This window comes from Musca autumnalis, unplaced genomic scaffold (assembly GCF_047663935.1).
Source record: "Musca autumnalis isolate F117 unplaced genomic scaffold, ASM4766393v1 scaffold_2, whole genome shotgun sequence".
NCBI classification, from domain to species: Eukaryota; Metazoa; Arthropoda; class Insecta; order Diptera; family Muscidae; genus Musca; species Musca autumnalis.
The window spans coordinates 99759006-99786205 of NW_027411755.1; the positions used below are offsets into that span (position 1 = coordinate 99759006).

Genomic DNA, 27200 nt, shown 5'->3' on the forward strand with positions numbered 1-27200 from the left:
GCCACTCCCGACAACAAGGGAGGTACAACCAGCAGTGTGGCTGCATTAGTGAGACGTCAGAGGGTTCTAATGCAGTCAATTCAAACGTTAATAAGGGACACTTCAGGCCAAGCTGCGCCCTGTCAAACGGTGGCTGCAATTGAGAGATTGTGGTCAAATGTGGAAGACATCCATTTCAAAATGTTCGAGAATTTTGATGATCCGACATCGGTGGGGTACGATGCATCAGCATATGTTCTCTTAGAGGAACAGACGTAACAATTCAAGGAGAAGATATCGGCGCTATCACAGGCCGACCGTGCATCATCTCAGCAAAGATCCGGCGAGAGTTTGGCAAATCAAGTCAACCTGCCGAAAAATACAATCCCTCAGTTCAATGGGAATTATTCGAAGTGGCAGACGTTTGCTGACATTTTTGGGAAGATGATCAACGAACAGGCGTTACCACTGGTACAAAAAATGTGGTACCTCATGGCTAATGTGACTGGGGAAACCGCGAAGCTAATAAGACACCTCGAGTTTACTGAGGCAAATTACCACATAGCCTGGAAGACTCTTCAACAACGCTATAATAACAAGAGAGCTCAGGTGTCAACCATTCTTGCCAGGATTGTAAGCTTGTCCAACATATCGGGCGATTGTAGGTCCGTGAAAGACTTCCATGACGGTCTTCATGAGTTGTTACTAGCACTAGAGGGTCTTGGAATAAAGAAGGTGTTGGCGGGAAATCAAGAACCGCAACCCACAGAGTCAACGTGGAGCTTCAGTCGCTATCTAGCAATTTTCGCACGCGCCTAGAAGCCTTTGTGTTACCAAAAATAGTTCCACCGCAACCAAGCACTGACATCGACGTCGCATCATGGTCTATTCCAGAAAATATAAAGCTAACAGATCCACACTTCTACCAAACCATGTACTGCTTGGAGCAGAGATTTATTTCAAACTGATTCTATCGCAAGAGATTCTGATGTCCAAGGAGCTTCCTATATTGAAGAATTCGAAACTGGAAAGGTCCAGGCCGAAGCAGGAACCGTTAGGTGTGCAGTATTTGGGGAAGATGAACGTGGTCTGGAAGAGTTGTTGAAGGAGTTTTGGGAACAAGATGATGTTGGGGAAGTCCAGAAGTTGACCCTAGCAGACAAAAAGTGTGAAAATCGCTTCAACCAACATACAACAGTCAATGAGAATGGTCGATTTGTGGTACGATTACCATTTGCGGATGGTAAAGAAAAGATGTCCGAGTCATTGAATATTGCCGCCTCCAGATTCTTCGCGTTTGAACGTCGCTGATCAAAGGATGCAAGTCTTCGCGAGCAGTATGCGAAGTTTATGAAAGAGTACGAGTACCTGCGCCATATGACGAAAATACAGTCGAGATAGGTGCGTGGCAGTCATTACTACATCCCACACCATTGTGTCATACGTCCAGAGAGTAGCACAACTAAACTCAGGGTGGTGTTCGAAGCGTCTTGTAAAACATTGCGGTTCAGATTGCCACGATTTGTGTTCACAACAAATATTGAGAAGTTGTACAGGCAAGTACTAGTCGACAAAAGGGATCGCAAATATCAGCTTATCGTATGGAGAAATTCCCCAGACAAGGAACTCGAGCATTTCATGTTGAATACACTAACATATGGTACAACATGTGCACCGTATCTTGCTACAAGTTTAGCAACGGCAATGGAGATGCAGAAACAACTGAACAGTTTATAACTGGAAGCAGGATTTAGATTACGAAAATGGTGTGCTAACCACTTGAAACTGGCACATGGAGTTCCACCAGAGGATAGAGAAGTAGACTTCGACTTCGACAATTCGTCAACCAAGGTATTGAGGTTGACATGGATTCCCCAAGCAGACCGATTTTGCTTGAACAGTGGTGTGGATGAATGTGCCGCCGTCACTAAGCGGAAGGTCACATCTGATTTTGCAAGATAGTTCGACCCATTAGGAATTGCAGGTCCTGTTGTGTCAGCGGCAAAGATATTTATATGAGGAACTGCCAGCGGAAATTGCAGCCTATTGGATGTCGTTCCGAGAGAGTCTGAAGATGTTAAATGATTTCAACTTACCCACACACATGTTGCTGGAGAGCAACCAGCGAAGGTTGGAATCCGTACGTTTGTATACGCTTCTGAAAAGGCATATGGAGCAGTGATGTATCTGCGGGCTAAATTGGCAGACGGGAGGCATATAGTTAGGCTTCTTTGTTCAACATCAAAAATTCACCGATAAAAGAGATCACTTTGCAGCGGTCGGAGCTCTGTGCCACTGAGTTGGGAGCAAAGCTTACCTCAAAGATCACGACAGAATTGTGGTACTAAGATCTAAATAAAAATTTTTGGTCAGATTCAAAGGTCGTTGTACTGGATTAACTCGGAACCATCCAACCTGAAGACGTTCGTTGCCAACAAGGTGAAACTAATCCAAGATAGGTCGCTTAGCACTCAATGGCGACATGTGGGGACAAAAGATAATCCTGCGGATTTTATATCCAGAGGGATGTAACCGGATAGTAAGTCAGGACGTATGACGTGGTTTTATGGGCCCACGTTTCTACACTGAAGCGAATCTCACTGGCCGGAACCGTTCACCAAGAATGGAAAAAATCAAACCGATGTTGAGTTTAAGGTGAAGTCTACAGTGTCAGGTATAGCTTCACAAAGCGGTTTGCAGAATATGATCTATGGAATCAATCACAATAACTCATTTAATCGATTACAACGAATTGTCGGCTATGTCTTGCGATTTTGTGAAAAGGTGAAAGGACACAAACGCGGAGACTCGACTGAAGTGTTGACTTCCATGGAATTGTATCAATCCACGCAACTAATAGTCAAGACTATCCCAGTGTCAGATTTCGCGAAAGAAATCCAGCAGTTAAGGAAGTATGGAGCAGTGGACAAATCAAGTTCAATACACAGTTTAGCTCTGTTTCAGGATGACAGGGAAATACTAAGAGTCGGTGGCAGGTTGGAAGAGGCAACCTTAGCATACGACACAAAACACCCGATGTTGTTACCGTACAACTGGTCATCTTTGGTACACTGCACATCTTTTCCAGGCGCACCAGGCGAGGGCTATGAACATAGTTGGAAACCTTGCGAACTCGTTATTCGGGGTCTTGGATTCTGAATATGCGGAGCAAATGGCTGTGACAATTGATAAGCCAAATGAAGACAAGCAACATCTATTTGAGCTTCTAAGGAACCAGACGTCTATTATTGATTCAACAATCAATATAATTAGAAAGGGTGAAGGGGCGAGTCAAAAGACTTTTAGCAACGTCCAAGCCGAAATGAACCTTCTAGCGAATAAGGTGAAAAAGGAGGAAGATGTTGCAAAGGCAACACATATTCCACCATCTCGAGCTCTACCTATTCCTGAAGATAACTTGACAGAGTTCTTCAAATTAATGACTAGTAAGGGAAGTGTTATGAGAAATAACATCATATTTGAGATTCACCTTCCATTAGTGGATCTCCAGCAGTACAATCTATTCAACATGATTCCCATCCCGATGTTTCGATACGGTCAGTTCATCTCAATATCAATCAAGTCAGCCATACTGGCAGTCAACGCTCATCGGGATGAGTTCATATCTCTCACAGCAGATGAAATGCACAATTGCATCCATACCACGAATGATGTGTTTATCTGCAACAAACAAATAAAGTTGAACAAAGGCGATCGGTCGCATGTATGCAAAGTAAACTTCTTCCTGAATAAATCATCAGAAGCTTGTGACTTGGAGTCAACCGTTTGTCGTCAACCATGGAGACAAATGGTTCGAAAGAATCGATGGATGTTTACTCTAGCCAACATAACAGAATTGACGTTTGCTTGTGGTACAAAAATTACACATTTGGAGGCACAAGGAGCTGGAACATTAGATGTTGGGCCCGATTGCACTCTAAAAGACAACGCCGTTACAATATACGGTCATTATGACAACAAGACAATTGTACATACGTCGTATTTGAGGCTCAAAGCATTGGAAACAATAGCCTCGCCCAGTAAGCTATTGACCATCACACTATCAGCTACTTGGCGCTTTGCATTGTAATTGGAGTAATCGTATACGTCACGTACACACTTCGCCGACACAAAACTTCCGCCAACAGCACCATTAATCCAACACCAACTTCGCAGTCAATGTCGTCATCATATCGCTCATTTACTCAAAGAGTGACACATTTCCAAAAATCAAGTTTCGAGAAAAACGCGTTTTTAGTTGGCGATTGACTTCCCAAATTAAAAAGATTATTACACAAAAACTAAAACAACTACTTAGACCATATTTTGAAAACAGCTAGCCAGATACCAGTGCTAAATTTCTGTGCAAGATCAAGCATGGTTTGAAGTGTTTTAGTGCTTCATAAACTCAAAAAACTTTTGTGTTGATTTATGCCAAACTCGTAGAATATGAGCTGTTACTCGTCGAGTTTTAGAGATATTAGCATGAAAATTTGACACAAGATAAAGTAGAAATCGTAGAAAAAATAGAAATTGCTAACTCAGAAAAAGTATTTTTTGAGTTATGCCACTCTTTGAGTAAATGAGCGATATGTCATCGACCAGACAGTTTCTTGAACGTTCCCGTTCAACATGGTGGAGAATGTTCAAAAAGAATATATTTATACATACATATTTACTTTTATTGACACTAAATTATTTTACTTACTTGAATGTAGTCTCGTTAGTGTCAGCGAAAAACTGACCTAGTATACTTTCAATTGTTTATGTTATGCAGGCCAATAACCTAAATAAAGAAGAAACTCAATAGTTTCAGATTGAATGGGTTATTGGCTGAAGTAAGTTTATTTGTTATTAATTATTGCTTAGTTTACATTTTGCCTTGGCAATTACGTTAATCACAAATGTATTAATACTGATTGGAAATAAAGAATTTGGGTAGTTTACAAGAAATTGTAAAGTTATCTAGTTTTACACAATTCAAGTGTTGTTTACATGCGCCTTTTTATTACATTACTACCATGTAACTTAGTTATGTTGTAATAAATAAGTTTTAATATATTCACACACTTTACATATTTATTGCCCCACATTTGATGTTCACTATCGTAGCTCTATTTTACCAAGAAAACTTATTCCAAAATTACACTGCATACACTTAAATGTTCGTCATATTTTCTATCAGAAACAGAATACTTGAAATCAGCCTTATATTCCTGTATGATATGAAATTGAATATTAGCCATTGGTTACATTTTCCAACCTATTCGATTGTACTTTGTATGGATTAGGAGTATTTACTATGTGCACACAAAATATAACTTGCCTCTGATTTGAGGTATTTTTAAGGCTTTAGACAAATATTATAAACAAATTTTGGTATACATATGTATATTCACATTTCTCCTGTAAACAGCCTCCCTATCTCAACAATAAATTCCTTTCACCCAACACCAATCTTGTATTAAAATTGCAGTCTGTCATACATTAAAATTTTTAGCTTTAGTTGAGAAAAATCAAATATATGCACCATTTATAAGATGTTGGCTCATTTCGAAAACCGAGCTTAAAAAGGTATGTATTAAAATATAACAAATATGATTTACATGCATTAAATGAACTGTTATTTTTCCAGTTGCAGAAAATCCAATGCAAAAGTCTATTAAACTATTGGAAGAAATAGTTGAGGAAAAAAAGGATTTTCATACTGCTGTATTAAAACATTTGGATGCGAAAGAGAAGCGGAAGATTTAATAATAATAGTTGAATAACTCATTCCTATTATTATTAATTTGGATTTGGATTAATTTGGATTAAATTTGATGTACAAGGTACATATCATACATCACATTGTGTGCTCCTATTTCTTTATTAAATTTTCAATTTATTATAAATAATTACAATTACTTTGTTACTCTAATTTAATATCCTCACAATACATTAGGGATATAACTTTTTGCACTTTTTTGCAAATATCCACCACATAGCCGTGTAGAGCATGAAAAACTATTATGAAATAAGGTGCAATTTTTTCTCTATCGCGAAAAAAGTTTCCGCACCAAATGCATTGAAGTTCAGTAATGCATTATTTCCATTTATCTGTTATAACAACATATTTGCTTTTCTTTAAAATTTCTATTTTTTTGTAATCTAATTTAAAATCATTATCAAACCGTTCTGGACCAATTTGTTCTAAAATCGCGCCATTTCGGAGCATACTAGGAACTTTTAACATTATTGCAATTTTTGGTTTTTCTTTATAAAGTCGTGAATTTTATGTTTATATTTTTTGTACCTATCGGACAAGAGAATATGGGGTCATTTGCAACGAATTCGCTGAAGTTACAGGCTGTTTTTGTTGACTTTGCCTATGAGAATCGTATTTATTTTCTAAAAATATTTTTCAAACAAAGCAAATTTAAAATTTTAAGTAGAAAAAATATCAAAAGGGTTTTAGTAATCACAGTCGGTGCGGAAACTTTTTTCACCGAATCGATCTTAGAAACGCGTTTTCATTATAAGCACAAAATTCCCCACATGGTACTGGTGTTGTATTTTTGTAGAAAACAAATACGATACTCACAGGCAAAGTCAAAAAAACAGCCTGTAACTTTCGCGAATTCGTTGCAAATGACCCCATATTCTCGTGTCCGATAGGTACCAAAAATATAAACATAAAATTCGCGAGTTTAAAAACTTTTTTCGCGATAGAGAAAAAATGACCCCGTTTTTCATAATAGTTGTCCATGCTCTACACGGCTATGTGGTGGTATTTTTATACCCTCCACCATATGGAGGGTATAATTAAATTTGTCATTCCGTTTGTAACACATCGAAATATTCGTCGGAGACCCTATAAAGTATATATATTATTGATCAGCATAAAATTCTATGTCGATTTGACCATGTCCGTCTGTCCGTCCGTCCGTCAGTCCGTCCGTCTGTCTGTCTGTTGAAATCAAGATACAGCTCGCAATTTTAAAGATAGAGAGTCAAAATTTGGCACAGAAGTTTTTATTACTTGCAGGATGTTTGGTATTGAAAATGGGATACATCGGTCCACGTTTTGATATAGCCCCCATAGAACGGTACCTCCCGATTTTCGATATTTTTAAGGTTTTAGCTTCATTATCCTACCAAAAAGGCTGAAATTTGGTATGTAGTCTTCTTTAGGGGTATAAAACTTTCCCCCAGAATTTTGTCGGTATCGGTCCACACCTTCATATAGCCCCCATAGAACGGTACCTCCCGATTTTCGGTATTTTTAAGGTATTAGCTTCATTATCCTTCCAAAAAGGCTGACATTTGGTACGTAGTTTTCTTTAGGGGTACAAAACTTTATCCCAGAATTTTGTCGGTATCGGTCCACACCTTCATATAGCCCCTATAGAACGATACCTCCCGATTTTCGGTATTTTGAAGGTTTTCGCTTCATTATCACACCGAAATGGCTGAAATTTGGTACTTAGTCTACGTTAGTGGTATAAAACTTTCCCCCAGAACTTTGTCGGTATCGGTCCATGCCTTCATATAGCCCTCATAGAACGGTACCTCACGATTTTCGGTATTTTGAACGTCGTGACCTGAATATTCCACCGAAATGGCTGAAATTTGGTATTTAGACTTCGTTGGGGGTACTCAAACTTTCCCTTTAAATTTGTCGGTATAGGTTCACGCCTTCATATAGCCCCCATGGAAAGGTACCTCCCGATTTTTCGTATTCTGAAGGTTGTGTCTTCAATATTCCACCAAAATGGCTGAAATTTGGTATTTAGTCTTCAATGTGATGTAAAACTCTTCGCCAGAAATATATCTGTACAGGTCCACGCTTTCATATTGCCCCATTTGTGACTAAGATTCGTCGGTATAGGTCCACGTTTCGATATAGCTCCCATAGAACGGTACCTCCCGATTTTCGTAATACTGAAGATTGCGACGTCAATATCCAACCGAAATGGCTGAAATTCGTTATTTCGTCTTTCGTCTTATAAAATATTCCAGAAGAGTATTATCAGTATAGGTCCACGTCTTCCTAAATCCCCATAGAAGTGTACTTCTTGATTTTCGGTATTTTTTAAGTTTTAGCCACATTCTCTTACCGAAATATAGGAAATTTGGTATTTAGTCTTCTTTGAGCCTAAAAACTTTCCGTAAGAAATTTTTCGGTATATATCGACGTTTTGAAATAGCCCCCATAGAATGATGCCTCACATTGTTTTACCGAAAGTGCTGAAATTCAGTATTAGGTCTTCTTCATACACGAAAGGAAACAAATTATTCCATTTTACTTCAATACAACTTGTGGTGGAGGGTATAACAAGTTCGGCCCGGCCGAACTTAACGCCGTTCTTACTTGTTTTGGTTATGCCCTACTATACATATGTATATTCTACTAAGTAGATTGAAAATGAAAGAACTGTTTGAATTAATAAATCAATATTTATTATTTTTTTTTAATAATTTTTAGTAATAATTACATAAATAGTTGGTTATAAAAATATTGTATGTATGTTATTATTAAATAAAAATTATTACTTTTCAATAGCAGTAAAAAATAAGAAAAATGTAAACAGGACAATAAATTTTGTTTCATTTATAATATAAGAGCTTTAAGGAATTATGGCCACTTACAAATTTTACCAAAACGAAAATTTTTTATTGGCTCATTTTAAAGTATAGGTAGAACAGAATGTTGCAAAACTTTCGAGTCGATTGAACAAAAATTAGCTGAGATATGAGCGTTATAAAAAGGAAATACATTGCGATTTATATGTAACATCGAAGTTTGAAACGCGGTTTTCTCAAAATACCATTTTGGAATGTGGTGCCCATTGTAGCTCGAAAACCGATTATTCGATCTTTATATGTTTCTGTGGGACTATTATACATATAAAGAGGTTAAACTTAAGTGAGAGTCTTTTTCAAAAAAGGTTTTGACGGAATAATTGCGCAAAAACTATCAATTTTTTTTAGTTAAAATCGAAATTTTGACTTTGACAATTCACAATTTTTTTTAAATCGATACTTTTAAATTCAGTTTCGCTTAAGTACAAGATTATTATGTTCCTAATTATCCCACAAAATCATATGCTGATCAGTGCAATGCAGTAGGCACCGCAAACTGCTTTAGTAAAAAGAGTGTTTCGTAGGCGGCCTTTTGTCAGAACACTGTGCAATATTTTTCAACAAAAAAATTCCCAAAATAGCTCAAGGTATGGTCTATCAGATATAAATAAAATCTTCTGAAAAAAATTGGTAGATTTCTTGTAAAAAATGCATGAAAAATGTCATCTTTAGTGCTCAATAAGTGGCCATAACCCTGGTTTTTGAATGAATGCGGAATGATATATATAACAGCTTACATACACAAGAAAGAAGCTTGGACAAAGCAATTGAAAAATACACAAGAAAACACTTTGTATTATGAATATTAAATAAAATTGTTGAAACACCAGAACAATATATGTAAATAAAAAAAGTAAACCTATAAGTCGCATATGCCTATATCTGTTAAATAATATGTTTAATAAAAGCTGCACTGTCCGTTACTGTGGCCTTTGGGAAGAATATCCACAAAAAGGTTGCAGTGATCTCTAGTGGGTGATGGTGGTGGAGGAGATGCTGTTGGTGCAACTGATGATATTGGTTCAGCTGGGTATTGTTGATAATAGAAGAATGTTAATAGTTTGCGTCTTACACCATAAATGTAGCTTTGTATCTGTGATTTATTTCCGCCATGCATTTGTAATCCGCTAACATTATTGGAAGCGCGATTATTATTACGATTGAAAGCCGCTGGAACCGCCGTGTAACTTACTACTGTTGTTACGAACACTGATGGTGGTCCAACAATATTTACACATCACACTGATTATTGTTCATGTTATTCATCCCACTGTTGGTTCAAGTTAGAAGTTATGGGCTGTAAGCAAAAATTTTAAAAACTAACCAATTAAAAACTTTTCTCATAATGTTCCAGTAAAATAAAATCCAATCGAAGAAACATACACGAGTGACGGTTACGAAAGGACACACACTGATCTTATAATATTTGAACATGCAAATATTGACTTCCAAAATTTACAAAAAAAATTAGACTTCTACTACTTTTTAAACTACTTTGAAAACTTTTGGCGATAATTATTGTAGATTTTTCGTGTAATATAAATTAGGACTCGTTTATTGATTGCAACTGTAAGAATTTTTTAATTAATTCACTTTCGAGTTGAGCTTATTAGACCAATTATATACATTGAAAAATTAGGAGTCTACCGAAGTCCCACGCATTCAACCATTACGCTACGTTTCACGGGTGGTTAAGCCGATCTTCAGGCGTATTGAATGTTGTTTTTGTGGCAGACGAAGGCAAAGCTTGGAAACTAGTATATATATCGCACTTCATTAGATAAATGCATATGCGAAATTATGTCAATTAATTGAAACTCCAAACTTTTCCTATAGTCCTGCATGGTAATCCCATTTTTCAATGTTCACAAATACTATGGTAAGCTTTATTCCTACGTCATTAGTAATTGTTCTCCTATATCAGAAGATTTTGATCATCAATTATTGTCTACTAAAGTTTTGATAAGTTGATGGTGGCTCAGAAAGCTAAGACGCCGGCAACCTTGACAATTATTTGTCGGAGACCCAGGTTCGAATCCCAGCCTGGCTCATGCTGAAATTATTTTTTATTTTTGCCTTATTAAGGCGAAGGTCATTTATAGTGATATTTAATTAATTCTCTTTCGAGTTGAGCTTATTAGACCTATTAAATACATTGAAAAATTAGGAGTCTACCGAAGTCCCACGCATTCAACCATTACGCTACGTTTCACGGGTGGTTAAGCCGATCTTCAGGCGTATTGAATGTGGTTTTTGTGGCAGACGAAGGCAAAGCTTGGGAGCTAGTATATATATCGCACTTCATTAGATAAATGCATATGCGAAATTATGTCAATTAATTGAAACTCCAAACTTTTCCTATAGTCCTGCTTGGAAATCCCATTTTAAAATGTTTACAAATACTATGGTAAGCTTTATTCCTACGTCATTAGTAATTGTTCTCCTATATCAGAAGATTTTGATCATCAATTATTGTCTACTAAAATTTTGACAAGTTTATGGTGGCTCAGAACGCTAAGACGCCGGCAACCTTGACAATCAGTTGTCGGAGATCCAGGTTCGAATCCCAGTCCAGCTCATGCTGAAATTATTTTTTATTTTTGCCTTATTAAGGCGAAGGTCATTTATAGTGATATTTAATTAATTCTCTTTCGAGTTGAGCTTATTAAACCTATTATATACATTGAAAAATTAGGAGTCTACCGAAGTCCCACGCATTCAACCATTACGCTATGTTTCACGAGTGGTTAAGCCGATCTTCAGGCGTATTGAATGTTGTTTTTGTGGCAGACGAAGGCAAAGCTTGGGAAGTAGTATATATATCGCACTTCATTAGATAAATGCATATGCGAAGTTATGTCAATTAATTGAAACTCCAAACTTTTCCTATAGTCCTGCTTGGTAATCCTATTTTTCAATGTTCACAAATACTATGGTAAGCTTTATTCCTACGTCATTAGTAATTGTTCTCCTATATCAGAAGATTTTGATCATCAATTATTGTCTACTAAAGTTTTGACAAGTTGATGGGGGCTCAGAATTTTTGTTTATATAGTACATACATACTTTTTTATATATTCACTTGGAGTAAAGTTATTGTGTTCCACTATAGTCCATATACACATCTAAAAATATATTAAAAACACGTATAGACAACGCGTATAAAAGACCAAAATGATAAAGATTGTTTTTATAACAGCCATTCACTGCGCTTTAATTTAAATTAAGTCTCACCATACACGAACATACAGTAAATCTTTCTCCGTGTTCATCTCTGGTTTATAACCTGCATATTACAGCAACAACAAAAGATGAATATTATTTTAAAATATATATTTTGGTTTAATACGAGAAAAAAATAAGAAAAATGTTTGGGGGTTCTTAATCTATTGCCTAAAACCCCATATTATAATTTATTATTATAAAACTCCAACAAGAAACTTGATTTCTCATGGCGAAAGATTATTTGTTTACCTAGATAACTTTTATGGCTAGTAAATGAAGGATAATATTGATACATATTACAATCAATCAAAAATATGATAATTGAAAAGCCTGTTCTTCTCGAGTTTGTTTAATTCAGGATACACAAATCAAACTCCTGTAATATATATATGCGTATTTCGATGTTTCACTCAGCGGCCAAAAACCATTAAATTGGGTGCAATTTGCTCAATATGCACAAGATTTAAATGCGCCTCCGATTTCAGTAGCTCCCATCAAAAATACGTCAATATAAAACTATTTTAAATAGATTAGTTAAGAACCGCAGATGTGTCTCAAGTTCCTTTTTGTGTAAAACACCCATATTGCACGCGAATTTCTTTAATTTATGACCCACAATTTTTTAACAATTTGTGCAAAATATTACATATAGTTGTCTGTTAACACACTTTGTTTACAGGTCTTCACTGAGAACCTGCAAGTTTTTGCTGCAGAAATTTTTTCTATTTGGTTGCGCGTCCAAATTACTAAAAAATTAAAAAACGAAATTCAGGGTTCAAAATGTCAGTATAATGTTGCCCATGGAGTATTCTTTGATTCTTTCTTTGGTCATAGGTCTATAAAGTACAAGGTTAAGCCAGAAATCGGTAGGGAACATAAAAAACTCTTGTTTACCCATTTTTTTATACATTGATGCCAACACAGATTCCACGTAAGTTTTTTTTAATTGTCGATATTATGAGACCCTGCCTAAACACTTTGTTGCTTTCCAAATCTGTAAACCAAAATGAATAAATGTCGACTTCCTTCTTATTTCCTTTCAGAGTAATAACACAAGGCTTTTTTTTGTAATATAAAATATCGGCTGGTTTTATTTATATTGGCTTTTAATGGCGGTACGTGTAAAACGGCACAAAGGACACACTTGTTGGCTTGTCGGTTGTCTTTTGTAAGGCGGTTATTTGTTTATTCACTAACACAAAATAAATTAACGAGAAATAAAGTCAACACTTTGAATAACAAGAAATTTTAACACTTTAAATAAATTACAATGCTGACTTTAACTTACATGTTTTTTACTTGGTATTACAAATTGGAAAGAAAGTAAGTATGAGCCTGATATCAGCTTATCCTGGCCTTTAACTTTTCAAAAGAATCAGGAAAAAGAGCAACAGCAATCACAAATTGAGGAACAGCAATAACAATCTATAGAAAAGGCTGACAACACACAACAGTCGCCAGTTAAAGCCGATCAAAGTCAGTCTGGTAAAATGGACAGAATTTTCAACGTATTATAGCGAATTACCAATGCCTTAATGGTTGCACCTGTGCAAGGGGCCCGCAATGTTGAGAATCCACCAACCCCCTCGATGACGTCATCGATATGGACCTCATCAACCTCGATAAGTCATTGTAATCGATGAAGTCCCATCACCAACAAATAAAGATAGGCACTCTTCTTCTTGAAGTTCGAGTGTGCGGATCGTCTGATCAATAAATTTTGAAAACTATATTTTAACTTTCTGGTTTTAAAGAAATATTAATATATTGACCGACAGCGTCAAAGAATTTGAATTTAGAATCAGTGTACCGTCAGAATACTTGTTGTGTTTGTTGTAGTTTGCAAAGGTATTATTGTTTTTCGTCTTTGTGCAACAATAATTTCGGTTCAAAATCTACTCTGTGGAATTTCAGCCCCTACAAGTCCTTTCGACCGTATTGGAACTTGTTCACAAGCACATTACAATTTCTCTGTCTATACATTTTTTAGGTCTAAGGTTCTACGTCTGTATGTTGTCAATTTTATTTACAATTCACTATGTTATCGAAAAAGACTCAATAAAAATTGTTTCACTATGTCGAAAGAAAATGAGTGCGAACGAAAAACACCCAAACTTTGCTTTTCATGCCAACATTGACTTTTGTTCTATTCCAGAACCTGCAAGCTACCTAGAACCTACTATTTTTTACTACGATAATTTTTTTTTCCTTTATGAAATAGAAAACATAGTAAAAATTAATAGATTCTTGCACTACTGTAACATACCATTTGTTTTTGCTTTCGTTTTCATTTTCGTTCGACATGGTGAAACAGGCTGTTAGTCTTGTGCCAGACTATGAACAAAGGGAGAAAGGCAGCGCCTTCACCTTTGCTCTCTCCTAAAAGTTAAAAATTTGCGTGTGCTATTTTCAATGTCTGGCACAAGAGATACTTTCTTGTCAAAATTGTGTGTTCAACGCACGGTTGATTTTGTCTTGGCTAAATTAGGTTTCGCTGTACAGCAAGACCCAACACATGGGTCATGGTGCAAGAAAAGGGTGATTGAATAATACCAACTGATGTCTTCATTAGGGTTATAACTTTTTTGCAATTTTTGCAGATATCAAAAATACCACCGCATAGCCGTGTTGAAAAACATATATATATAAAAAAGGTGTCAATTCTTCTCTATCGCGAAAAAAGTTTCCGCACCAAATGCATTGAAGTTCAGTAATGCTTTATTTAATTTTATTTGTTATAATGACATATACGCTTTCCGTAATAACTTAATATTAGTTTTAATCCAATTTAAAATCAATAGCAAACCATTCTGGACCAATTTGTTATCAAATCGCGATATTTCAGAGCATTTAATGCACATTTGACAGTATTGCAATTTGTTGTTTTTCTTTATAAACTCGAAAGTTACGGATTGTTTTTAATGACTTTGCCTGTGAGAATCGTATAGGTTTTCTATAAGTATGTAAACAAACAAAGCAAATTTAAATTTTTAAATAGAGAAAACATAAAAATAGCTTTAGTAATCGCAATCGGTGCGGAAACTTGTTTGAACGAATCGAACTAAAGCACACGTTTTCGTTATCAGGGCAATATACCGCACATGGTACTGTAGTGGTATTTTTTGGTTATGGCCCTAGTCTTCATATGCTGCCAAAACACATTTTTAATCAAAAATAAATAACTATAAAGTGTTTTCTTCTATATCTTGTGTATATTACGCGCATTTTGACAGCAAATGAAGAGTAAGGCCTGAATTCGCCTTTTGTTTACCTTCTTAAATTCGCCTTGGTTCATCTTCAAATCTTCGTCTTTCGGGTATGTGATGAAAACCGAATCGACTCGATTTGCAAAATCATAGTTTTGCCTCGAAAACGCCCCTTATTTGAATAGTATTTTTAAAACAGTGTTAATCACCACTGGGCTCGCGAGCCGTTTCCGTGTGAACACACATAATCTCAATTGTGGTGAGTTTGAACGTTGCTCTCACCACTGATCACCTTCTTTATTCTAGCAATGAATTAACGCACACGATGTTTATCTAGAGAGGGATAGATAATCTCGTGTGTGTGCCTAACACAAACGCAGCGGTTGAATTTGTTGTTGCTGGTGAACACTGTTTTAAAATCCATTTTCAATTTCATTTAAAAATTCACAAAAATTATAGATATACGATTTCGATTTATGGCAAAACGAGTCGAATCGTTCTCCATCACATACCTGTTTGTTGTTTTTTTTTAGATCAGAATTTGTATTTTTGATCGTCAACAAAATTTGGAAAATCATCAAAAATCGTTAACATGGTCCAAAACTAGGTTTGGTTACTGGTTAATGCGTTTTTTTAGTTGATAGTAATGGATAAGATTTACAACCCACAGCAATAAATCTAACACAATCTCACTTAAATACCGCTATAAAAACACACGGTGCGTCTTAACTAACTTTAAAGTAGCTTACACTTGGGAAGTTTTTGCGGATTTTGAAACTACAATGTTCATTGTGTTACGAGCGAGTCAATACAATAAAATTATCAACAATTATATTCGACAATCTCGAATACAGGGCATGTTCCAAGTTCTAATCGGCTAGCTCTGCCGTGGCGAGGTTACTGTATCCCGGGTTATCGCCTCGTAACGTAAGAGTTTACATGCCTATTATATCAAAACCACATAATTAAATTCACAACAAATACACATGCAGTTGGCCTGAGAAACGAACATCATCAACTCATTTGTGACCGATGTAGTTGTCACATGGAGTGCATTTTTCCCGCCCTAAAAGTACGCCTATGGTAACTTACACACTCACAATTTTAACAGTTACCCCAATAAAAAAATTCACCGTTACCTACCCAACAATATGGCAGTTGGCCTGAGAAACGAACATCATCAAATCATTTGTGACCGATGTAGTTGTCACATGGAGTGCATTTTTCCCGCCCTAAAAGTACGCCTATGGTAACTTACACACTCACAATTTTAACAGTTACCCCAATAAAAAAAATTCACCGTTACCTACCCAACAATATGGTAAGTAACGCCACTACTCCCATACCGCCCATGGCCCAGCTACTCTCTCTCAAAATAAAAGAAATTTATAGATTCATATTTAGTTCAACGAGTTATTATTATATAATATAATCATTACTTATGAACTACTTACAAACTAAGTCTTAATACTACTTCTGCCGTTGTTGTTGTTGCTCCTGCCCTGGTGTGACTGGTGGTTGTCCATATTATTGTTGTTGTTGTTGAGAATTATATATTTTTTATGTTCGCAGGCCGTGCCTGGCCTGGTTATATGCAAAAAGAATATCTTTTTAGCAGGGTTCGTTAGTTGTGTGTCTTTTGTACGAGTTTTTAAACATTGTTTTCTAGTTGCATTTTACTTTTTTAATGTTTTTTTTTTCTTAGTCGTGAGGCGAGCGTAGAAAAAAAAATTATGTTTTTTGTTATTCGCAATTTTAATGCGAGAATGTCATTGAGATTATGTGTTCTTCACCAGCTTTCGGCTATCTACACAATTTTAACATATTTTCTGGCAGATTCCTTTGTTGTGTTCATTTCATTTTCTTTTTTTTAATTAGGAGATTTATTATTGTTGTTGTTGCGGTCGTAGGCTATTACATTTTTGACTTAAAGTAGGTAAAATTTTGATTAAAGTTTTTTGTTTTTTAAAACTTTATTAGATAATTGCAGGTTTTTTTCCATTTTACTATTTTGTAAGTGGTTAATAATTTGAAATTGTTGTTGCTATTTCATTTAACAATTGAACCAAATTTAATTTAATTTAACCACGATTTGGCCGCACTATCAGCCTGCTCCAAAGAACGCTCAACAAGAAGTCTTTTTTTCCTTGATCGTCCGACAAATAACTAATAACCGACTGCCTCTAATCAACGCTCAATGTCAAGTGTTTTTTCATTCTCGAAAACAAAACGAGTTTACCAAACCACGTTACACACACATGCGCACAAACAATGCAATGCAAACATAACGGCAATAAATTCTTAGAGCAATGTGTGACAAAAAGAACCATGGATTGCGTTTTTTAGTAATCGTCCAAAACTAATCCCTAACAAAACTGCTTCGTTATGAAAATTCCTAATTGAGGAACGAACAGGAAAAAGGATTGTTTTGAATGAAGATTACGTGTGGCTCGACCCACGAAAAGCCGGTCAAAATAATTAAAAAAAAAATTGGCTTAGACCAGTATACTTTGACGATTGGCTAGGTTTCAATTAGATCAGACGTGTGGCTAGACCCATGAAAAGCCGGGCAAAAAGTATTATCGTTTTACAGTAAACTTCTGGATTGGCTAAGTTCAAGTTAGAAAAGTACACACATTTAAAAAAAAACAGTGGTGGAATCCAATTTTGATGGAAGCTAGTCATCGACTTTTGCCTCTATCAGATTTTAGGGTAATTTCCGCATTAGCACCCTGGTAAAATTTACTAGTAGTGGGGAACTCTCTAAAAACTTCTTTACCGGCTCTATAAAGTATGTATTTCGCTCTGGTATTGCAGATTTTCATAACCTTTTCACATGACCTCTCCAAATTGTTAGAAGTCTGATTTTGAATGTCAGAAATCTTGCCTAACGGTACAGTTGAATGTTGTGAAGTCTGTTCGGAAGACAATGCATGGAAACATGGAGAAGTATTGGTTTCGAGAGGTTCTAATTCGACCGACTTGATGGAGGGTATAATCTCGGGAACAATGGTAAAGCTTCGCCAAAAATCCAAACCTAGATGAATCTCTTGACGCAAACGCGGAACAATATAAAAATCTATGTCCTTTGTGACTCCTTTATATATAACAGGTAGTTTGCAGTGTCCTAGTACAGAGTTTTTTGATCCATCTGCTGTGGAGATTACAGATTTAAAGGGTCTAATTTTTATGTTATTACGTTCTATAAACTCCCTACTGTTTGTGCCTAGGACAGATACACTGGCTCCTGAATCCAATATGCCGAAACAAGTGTCATTTAAAATCGAAATTTTGGCGTAAGGCCTTTCATCTGATGTTCCACTTAAAATAGAGGACTCAATCAAATGACGATATTTCTTACGTTTATTGTATCGCTCGCGGCAACTTAGAATACGTTTGGAAATTTGGGGTACAATCTGGGAATTTTGGTGAATTGGTAGTAAAGCATCATCACATGGTAGTGGCAATGCAGATTGGTCTTCCTGTTGAAGACTAGTCTTTAGCCCTAGTGTGATCTCGGGGTTGGTCGAGAACATGTTTGTTGGAAAGGGCTGAAAATTGGATGGCCTCTATCTGAGGGTCCTCTTCACTCTTTAAATTGTCATCTTGAGAAGATTCTATGCCCAATTCGTGTACCTGACGACCAATTGTTTTTATGTGATTTACCGATTTTGTTTCTTTCATGATTTGTTCAGCTTTACGCGCTACGTCTCTAAGAGAATGCAAATTGGATACTTCGGAGTTGATAAGCATAAATTTTAGCTCAGTACAAACATTCTTTTTTATGATGTTTACCAATCGCTCTTCAGGCAGAGGCTCCTTCATTTTGTAGCTAATAGCCAATATACCTGAGTGGAATTCATCGTAGGATTCGCGAGCCAGTTGCCTTCTGGAATGCAGTTTCAATAAAAGTTGATCATCAGATTCGATCACTGCAAATTCCTTAAGCAAACTATTCCTAATAAGACGATCATCATTATTCCTCTTAACAAATTCCCAATACCATTTTTCTGCCTTTCCGCTAAGGAAAATTTGGAAACTTGCCTCTAATTGTTCCTGACTGCAACGAGCCCTCTCAATTAGAGTGTCAAGTTTAAAAATAAAATCGTCTACGTTCCCTGTACCGTCAACATTTTTTTCTTCCATTTTTCCAGATCTATTTTGGGCCTATTCGTTCTCGGCGATGATACTAAGTTTTGGATCTGGTCCGTTTCTTCCTGATTATGATCAGTAGGCATATTTGGGGATGATGGACGTGAGACAAATTCGATACCGTTGCTTTAAGTGAACTCAATTCGGTTCGGTGGCTAGCATGCGCTGATCCCCTCTAATACTTTCCAATACAGATAACAAATTATTGGCATTAATGTCTTGTTCGCCTGATCCCAGGTTTTTTTGTATTACTATTTGGTACTGAAATCATTATATGGTGAGACAAAGTTTGAGTTGTGCCAGAGTAGGACAAAATCTTTAAATGCTTTATACACGTTTTTTGTGCTAATGAGACCACCAAAGAAATCGAAATAAAATCAATTTTAAAATTGAAAAAATATTAATTGCCTGAAGTTAGTTACCGTGTTGGTTAGCCAGATAGGTATTATTAATTCTGTTATGCGGCCCATACACTGTGGGCATGCAGGACAGCATTTGTAATAGTATTAGTAAATTTTGAAGTTTTTGTCAATGTATGTGTGAGTATTTTAAGCAGGATTGAAATCAAAATAGTTTTGATTTTGTAAATGAAACCCTTTCAATCCGATGAATTTTGTTTATTTTCCAAGCAATCGACAGACAGTTTTTGAAAATAACAAATATTGCTTGTAAAGAAATTAAAAATTTTTGAAAATTTGAAATCAAAATCGTGCTTTTGGAAGAAAATTTATCATTTCTGAAAAATGGATTGAAGACATGCCACACACTATTCAATCACACACGTGTATGGCAGGCATTAGCAACAAAGTAAATCTTGGCTTTATGTTTTTAGGAAAATATTGACAATATCTCGCAACAACCTATAGCTTATATAGTTTATATCTATTTTTTTTATTAAATTCTATGTTGTATAAAAATTATGTTTTACTTATTTATTAAAATTAATAATAATTGTTTTTTATAGGGATTTTCCCCTTTTTCGAAATATAATTCAATTGTAATGTGAAAAGAAAACTTATTTTGACAAAAACAACATAGAAACGTATTATAAAAATATTATGTTATGAATAATTCAGTATGCTATTTTGGTGCAACCACACTTCACTTTATACAGTAATATTTTCTTCTTGTTTTAGCTAACTATAATTATTCATTAAATTTAATTGCATTTGTGTATGTATATTTGTATTATCGTGTAGTATTTTAATTTAATTCGTTTCTTATATTTTTCTACACTGATATGTTTAATTTTATATGTTTAAAATATTTTGTGCAAAATACCTATGTTTTCTTTTAAAAGAGAGAGAGAGAGCAGTTGTCCACTTGTCCGACAGCGTTGATATACCTAGTCAGGTTTTGAAACGAACTACTATTTAAAACATCAAACATCAAACAGCTTTTAAGCCAGATACTCCAGACTCGAACATTTATCCAAAATACATTGTTCATCCATTCGGGTTGGTCTAGTCATCGCAACAGTATAATCCATACAAGAACTAGATCGGACTTATGCTTTTCCAACAGAACTTTTTTGAACGTGGTGTTAAATTAAATACATGACAATTTACTGCCGAAGGTCATTGGTTTTACTTATAAGCGAAAACTCAAGACATTAAGCTATGAAATTCTCTTTAAATACTATGATCTTTCATATCATTTCCTAAATGCAAAAAAAAAATTAGTATTGGAACTTACACATTTCCGAACCTTTTCAAATATTTACAATTGATATTTTGGTAGATGCTAAGCAATAGCTCCCCAATTAGTTTTAAATCTCGCCTCATTGGCCGCAATAATGCTTAGTAACTAACATTCACTAAGCTCAGACTGTATCATTCAAAAAGAACCGACTGACAGACCGCCAGCAGACAAAATTGAGTGTGTTGAAGATTTAAAGAAGTTCAGAAATGTGATGGCTGGATTTAAATGATCCTATCCTTCGAAGAAAACATCTATCCTCAGCCACGTTAAAGATAAATGTATGTAGTTTGTATCAATTCGATCTCATGTTAAATTTATGTTGTTAATTCACGGCCCAAGCTTGCCCTAAAAGCTACAACGTTTTCTTACTATGTGACTTTGACGTCAGCCAGTTATTTTTATTTTTTTTATTTTATTTTATTTATTTATTTAATACAAAGAAAGCTACAATGCCAATTATACATGTATTGGAGATAACTAAAAAATATATAGCTATAACTATGGTAGGACATTTTTATCTTAAAAACTATTAAGAGATCAAAGGAAAAAAAAATAATGAAATAGCCCCCCAGCCATATGAATGTCGTAAGCATATTAAGGAAAGTTCAAAGGTAGGGTAAACTTTGGCTTTGATTTTAACAATCAAGGCCTCACGTTGGTTTAATTACATTATGTTTTTGTTGCGTTGGGAGCCATCTATGTTACGAGCGAGTCAATGCAATAAAATGATCAACAATTATTTTCGACAATCTCGAATACAGGGCATGTTTCAAGTTCTAATCGGCTAGCTCTGCCGTGGCGAGGTTACTGTATCGCGGGTTATCGCCTCCTAACGTAGGAGTTTACATGCCTATTATATCAAAACCACATAATTACCCAGCAAACCAAAATCGGAAGAAACATCAGAGTTCGGACCGAATTCGGTCCGAAAGTCGGATGTACCGTCCGAGTTCGGATCCGAATTCGGTCCGAACTCTGACCGAAAGTCATATGGCGTGGTTGACGTGTTCTCTGACCGAAATTCGGATGAAAATCGGATGTTTTAGCCGACTTTCGGACCGAATTCGGGCCGAACTCTGATGAACTATCGTATAAATTTCTGATTTATTTACCGACTTTCGGACAGATATCGGTCCTAATTCGGAAGTAATATCTTATGAAATTCGAAAGTGTTTGCCGACATTCGGGCCGAATTTGGTCCGAAGTCAGATGAACTATCGTATGAACTTCTGATTTATTTACCAGCATTCGACCAGAATTTGTTTTTATTATTAAAAGATGTTGAAAATACACAGTTAATTCATGAAATATCCAAATCCTATAAAAGTTTATCTACTATAAACATATTAAAGTTTTTAATATCATCTTATGCTGTGTAAAATGCGCGACTTGGTGGAAAAACAAACTGTGGAGAACAACAAATTCGTCAACACGATCTGTGAAATATGTAAAACAATTGTTATTAATATATGAAAAAATACATGTCTTCACATGCAAAAAATTTTGATACATATAAAAGTGTGAAGAAACTTAACATTGGCCATATACAAATATAAAACATATGTATGACTTTCCACGGAATAGTGTTGAAGTTTGACGAAGAAAATCTTTACTTTCATTAACTTCATAAAAATTAAGAAATATGTATGTATGCAATTGATCACTATGAATAACATTTAAACACTATCATGCATCAACACGCAACGCATAACAAAAATAAACCAAATTTGTTCTCCGATACAGAAATTAAAACCCGAGCACTCAACTTTTCGTTCGTACTGCATAAACGTCGGCACATCAACAATTACACATTTACAATGTGCTTATTTACACTTAATTTTACCAAAGCAGCACAAGAGAAAATAGAAAAATTCCCTTCAGAGAGGAAGAGAGAGAGGACGGTAAAAAGTTCGTCAGACTAGTCGGACAGAGTTCGGACCGAAGTCGGTCAGACGCGTCGGAAAAAACTTCCGACTTTGAGCAGACGCGTCGGACGTCCGACATTGTGTTTGCTGGGTAAATTCTACAACAAATACACATGCAGTTGGCCTGAAAAACGAACATCATCAACTCATTTGTGACCGATGTAGTTGTCACATGGAGTGCATTTTTCCCGCCCTGAAAGTACGCCTATGGTAACTTACACACTCACAATTTTAACAGTTACCCCAATAAAAAAAATTCACCGTTACCTACCCAACAATATGGTAAGTAACGCCACTACTCCCACACCGCCCATGGTCCAGCTACTCTCTCTCAAAATAAAAGAAATTTATAAATTCATATTTAGTTCAACAAGTTATTATTATATAATATAATCATTACTTATTAACTACTTACAAACTAAGTCTTAATACTACTTCTGCCGTTGTTGTTGTTGCTCCTGCCCTGGTGTGACTGGTGGTTGTCCATATTATTGTTGTTGTTGAGAATTATATATTTTTTTATGTTCGCAGGCCGTGCCTGGTTATATGCAAAAAGAATATCTTTTTAGCAGGGTTCGTTAGTTGTGTGTCTTTTGTACGTTGCTTTCTAGTTGCATTTTACTTTTTTTATTTTTTTTCTTAGTTGTGAGGCGAGCGTAGAAGAAAAAATGCTGTTTTTTTGTTATTCGCAATTTTAATGCAATTTCATTGAGATTATGTGTTCTTCACCAGCTTTCGGCTATCTACACAACTTTAACATATTTTCTGGCAGATTCCTTTTCTGTGTTCATTTCATTTTCTTTTTTTTTTCTTTTTTTAATTAGCAAATTTATTATTGTTCTTGTTGCGGTCGTAGGCTATTACATTTTTGACTTAAAGTAGATAAAATTTTGATTAAAGTTTTTTGTTTTTTAAAACTTTATTAGATAATTGCAGTTTTTTTTTTCATTTTACTATTTTTAAGTGGTTAATAATTTGAAATTGTTGTTGCTATTTCATTTAACAATTGAACCAAATTTAATTTAACTACGATTTGGCCGCACTATCAGACTGACTCCAAAGAACGCTCAACAAGAAGTCTTTTTTTTCCTTGATCGTCCGACAAATAACTAATAACCGACTGCCTCTAATCAACGCTCAATATCAAGTGTTTTTTCATTCTCGAAAACAAAACGAGTTTACCAAATCACCTTACACACACATGTGCACAAACAATGCAATGCAAACATAACGGCAATAAATTCTTACAATGTGTGACAAAAAAAAACCATGGATTGGCCAATCAAATCATTGCAAAATATAAAGAGATAGTATTTACCGGGTATTTACCCGGTAAATACCCACACGGTGGTAAATACCCATTTCTGGGTATTTATTTGGGTATTTACTATATTGAATCGCCAATACAACATCTTACACCCAATTCTTGGGTATAGGTTGTGAAATCGTTTCAAAATGGACAGTTTTACAATACTTTAAACAAGTGGGTAAATACTTGGGTAAATACCCGAGTATTTACCCAAATCTTGGGTAAAAATTCTTTATCTGCCGAACCTCTTGACGTAGGCTCACAAAATTTGGCTCAAAACTTTCTTATATCAATAGTATTAAAGGTATTGAAAATGGAGTCCCTGGGTCCATGTTTTGGTATGGACCCCATATAGCGATTTTGAGTATTTACGTGGGTAAAAACTCTTTAACTGTCGAACCACTTTTGGCTCAAAACTTTCTTATATCAATAGTATTAAAGGTATTGAAAATGGAGTCCCTGGGTCCATGTTTTGGTATAGCCCCCATATATCGACGTAAATCCACGTTTTCTTGTAACCCCAATATGGTTTCTGAAATCGGACCCTTATATGGGGCTATAAGAAAACGTGGACCTACTTTGACAAATGTTTGCAAGGGTAAATACTCGGGTATTTACCCACTTGCTTAAAGTATTGTAAAACTATCCATTTTGAAACGATTTCACAACCTAAACCCTGGAATAGGGTTTAAGATGTTGTATTGGCGATTCAATATAGGGTATTTCTCTAAAAATATACCAGGTCAAGGCACATGCAGCGTTTTTTCGTAGTTTTAGCGTTTTTTTAGTAATCGTCCAAAACTAATCCCTAACAATTGATGAGAAAAAACGAAAAAAATCGCCGGATGGATTTTCAAATAAATCGCGGTCAAAGTTCACATTTTTAGGGTTAGAGAAAATATTGTAGCTGTAAAAATTCTCTACAAGATTGACAATGCACTGACTGTATCGCCTCCTTATAAAACAATGTCAAATAGATTCCTTTTAAAACAGCAATGTTCATAGATAAGAAAAAATCAAAAACAAGAAAAAATCGCTGGAGGGATTTTTTAATTAAATCGCGGTCAAAGTTCACATTTTTAGGTTTATTTTAGGTTTTCATTTTAATGGGATTTGCCGTTTTCAAGCAAAATCTTGAAAACCTAAAATAAATCTAAAAATGTGAACTATGACGTTCGTTATATGTGGGCTATACCAAAACCTGGTCTGATATCCAACGTTTTATGTGGGAAAGTTTCTGTATGAAAATGAAGATACACTGGATGACACTGGAACGAAGCTGATATGGTTAATTTTCCATGAATTACACACACCCCCATTATTATAAGTCTTCTTTTGTCATTGATTGGTTTTTACGGACAGATTTATAGCGTTCCAGTTGACTTAAAATTAAAAGTGATCATTAAAATTCAAAGAGGACTTTCTTGGCATAATTTTTAATGTTAAAATTATATTTTTAATGCCTCCAAATTCCAAATTGGCTTATTTTGCGTTTTCAAATCCATCCAATAGTAAAAGAAGACATGTAATAATGGCCCACAGTGTAATAAAAATGTTTAACATTTAGCTTTTTTTCGAAAATATTTACTTGAGAAACTGTATGTACACGGATTATAATAAAAAAACATAAGTAAATAAAATAAAAATAAACAGAAAATATAGATTTTATTTTCGATTCCAAAAAAAAAAAAGGAAAAATTAAATCGATATAACGATTTAAAATCCTGATAAAATAAAAATTTGACGTTTTGATTTCTCAATGTGAAGGAATCTTTCTTACAAAAATTCTCTACTAGGTATGTATCCTATTTTTGCAACATTTGTTTTGCTTGAAAATGATCAAATTTTCGGAAAAATTGCGTTATAATAATCTTGTTATTTTCCTTTACGTTTTTGCAAAATTAGTGATCTTTTTACACCAAATTAACTTTTCGTTTACCGAGATAATATAAAAATGTCTTCCGTGCATGAAATAGACATCAGTAGACTCTGTAAGTCTATGATTAATCGGAACTTTCTCTATGGCCCCTATGTTGTCATGAAGGAGATTCAAATATGAATTGTGACCGTGTTTTATGGACGGCTTAATACTTTCATATAAGTATATAAACTCTGCTGGATTTCATAGTAAATATATTTTTAATTGAGAAGGCTTTGTAAGTTGTCTACGTCATAAAAGTTTTCGATCTTAAAAAAAGAAATTCATGGGGGATTCGATTTGAAACTTTAAAACTGAACAGAACAAAATTAATGAAAATATTTGAAATTAAAAAAAAATATAAATTTCAGCAATAAATCCTTTGCACGGCCATTGTTTCTATTTTGGATGGGTGAAAATATTCTTTTATTGAAATCCTTGCTGTTTTACGATTAACATTCAATTTGAATAAGGCTGAAATTCATAGATTGTGGTCAAATACTCTTTCTGTGCTGATTTCCTGCGGTCCATTCAATTTAAATTCCTAAATGAATTTCAAAGGGAAATTTCAATTATTGTGAGAATTTAAGAATCAAACATTTTAAGAAGATACAATTATGAAACACAGAAAAAAATACATCCAAAAGGAAATAATTTTGAAATGAAGCCAGTAATCCAGTTCTAATATTTATCAAGAATTCGAATACGTAGTCTATTTTAATAATCAGAAGTTCACCACAAGAAGATCCTGATTCGTTTTTTTTTCTTTTTTTTTCAATTTATATAAAAACAATAATATTTTATGAAAGATTGTTAATGTTGCAGCAAGATCAACAAGCGCTTGTCGACAAAGATACAAATTTGTGATTGTAAGTAATAATTCATACACTTTTTTCGTATATACATACACTCCACGTCAGTAGAATAGAACACCTAATTTTTTGTTAATGTTAGCTTATTTATCCCAAAACGAATGAATCCGCGTTTTTAATCTTCTAGGTATTTAAAGTCTATGATATTCCGTATCAAACACAGAAAAAATTATGTTTCTAGCTCTTCGCGAAATGATTTTCTGATCCATTTTCCGATAGTTCAATGAAAAATAGGCATTTTTTTGTCATCAGGATAGAACAGTAATTTTATTTTCTCGAATTTTTAAG

The 27200-nt window shown here is 34.9% G+C and overlaps 1 protein-coding gene across 1 annotated transcript; it reads left to right on the forward strand.

Moving 5' to 3' along the window:
* Positions 1 to 3151: 3151 nt before the first annotated feature.
* LOC141392344 (uncharacterized) lies at positions 3152 to 4069 on the forward strand. The gene has a single exon (XM_073965294.1). The coding sequence runs from the start codon at positions 3152 to 3154 to the stop codon at positions 4067 to 4069; it is 918 nt and encodes a 305-aa protein (XP_073821395.1).
* Positions 4070 to 27200: the final 23131 nt, after the last annotated feature.

Bases quoted from the DNA above. Each gene is read 5' to 3' on its own strand.
- LOC141392344 (XM_073965294.1), top strand. From the start codon at position 3,152: ATGGCTGTGACAATTGATAAGCCAAATGAAGACAAGCAACATCTATTT.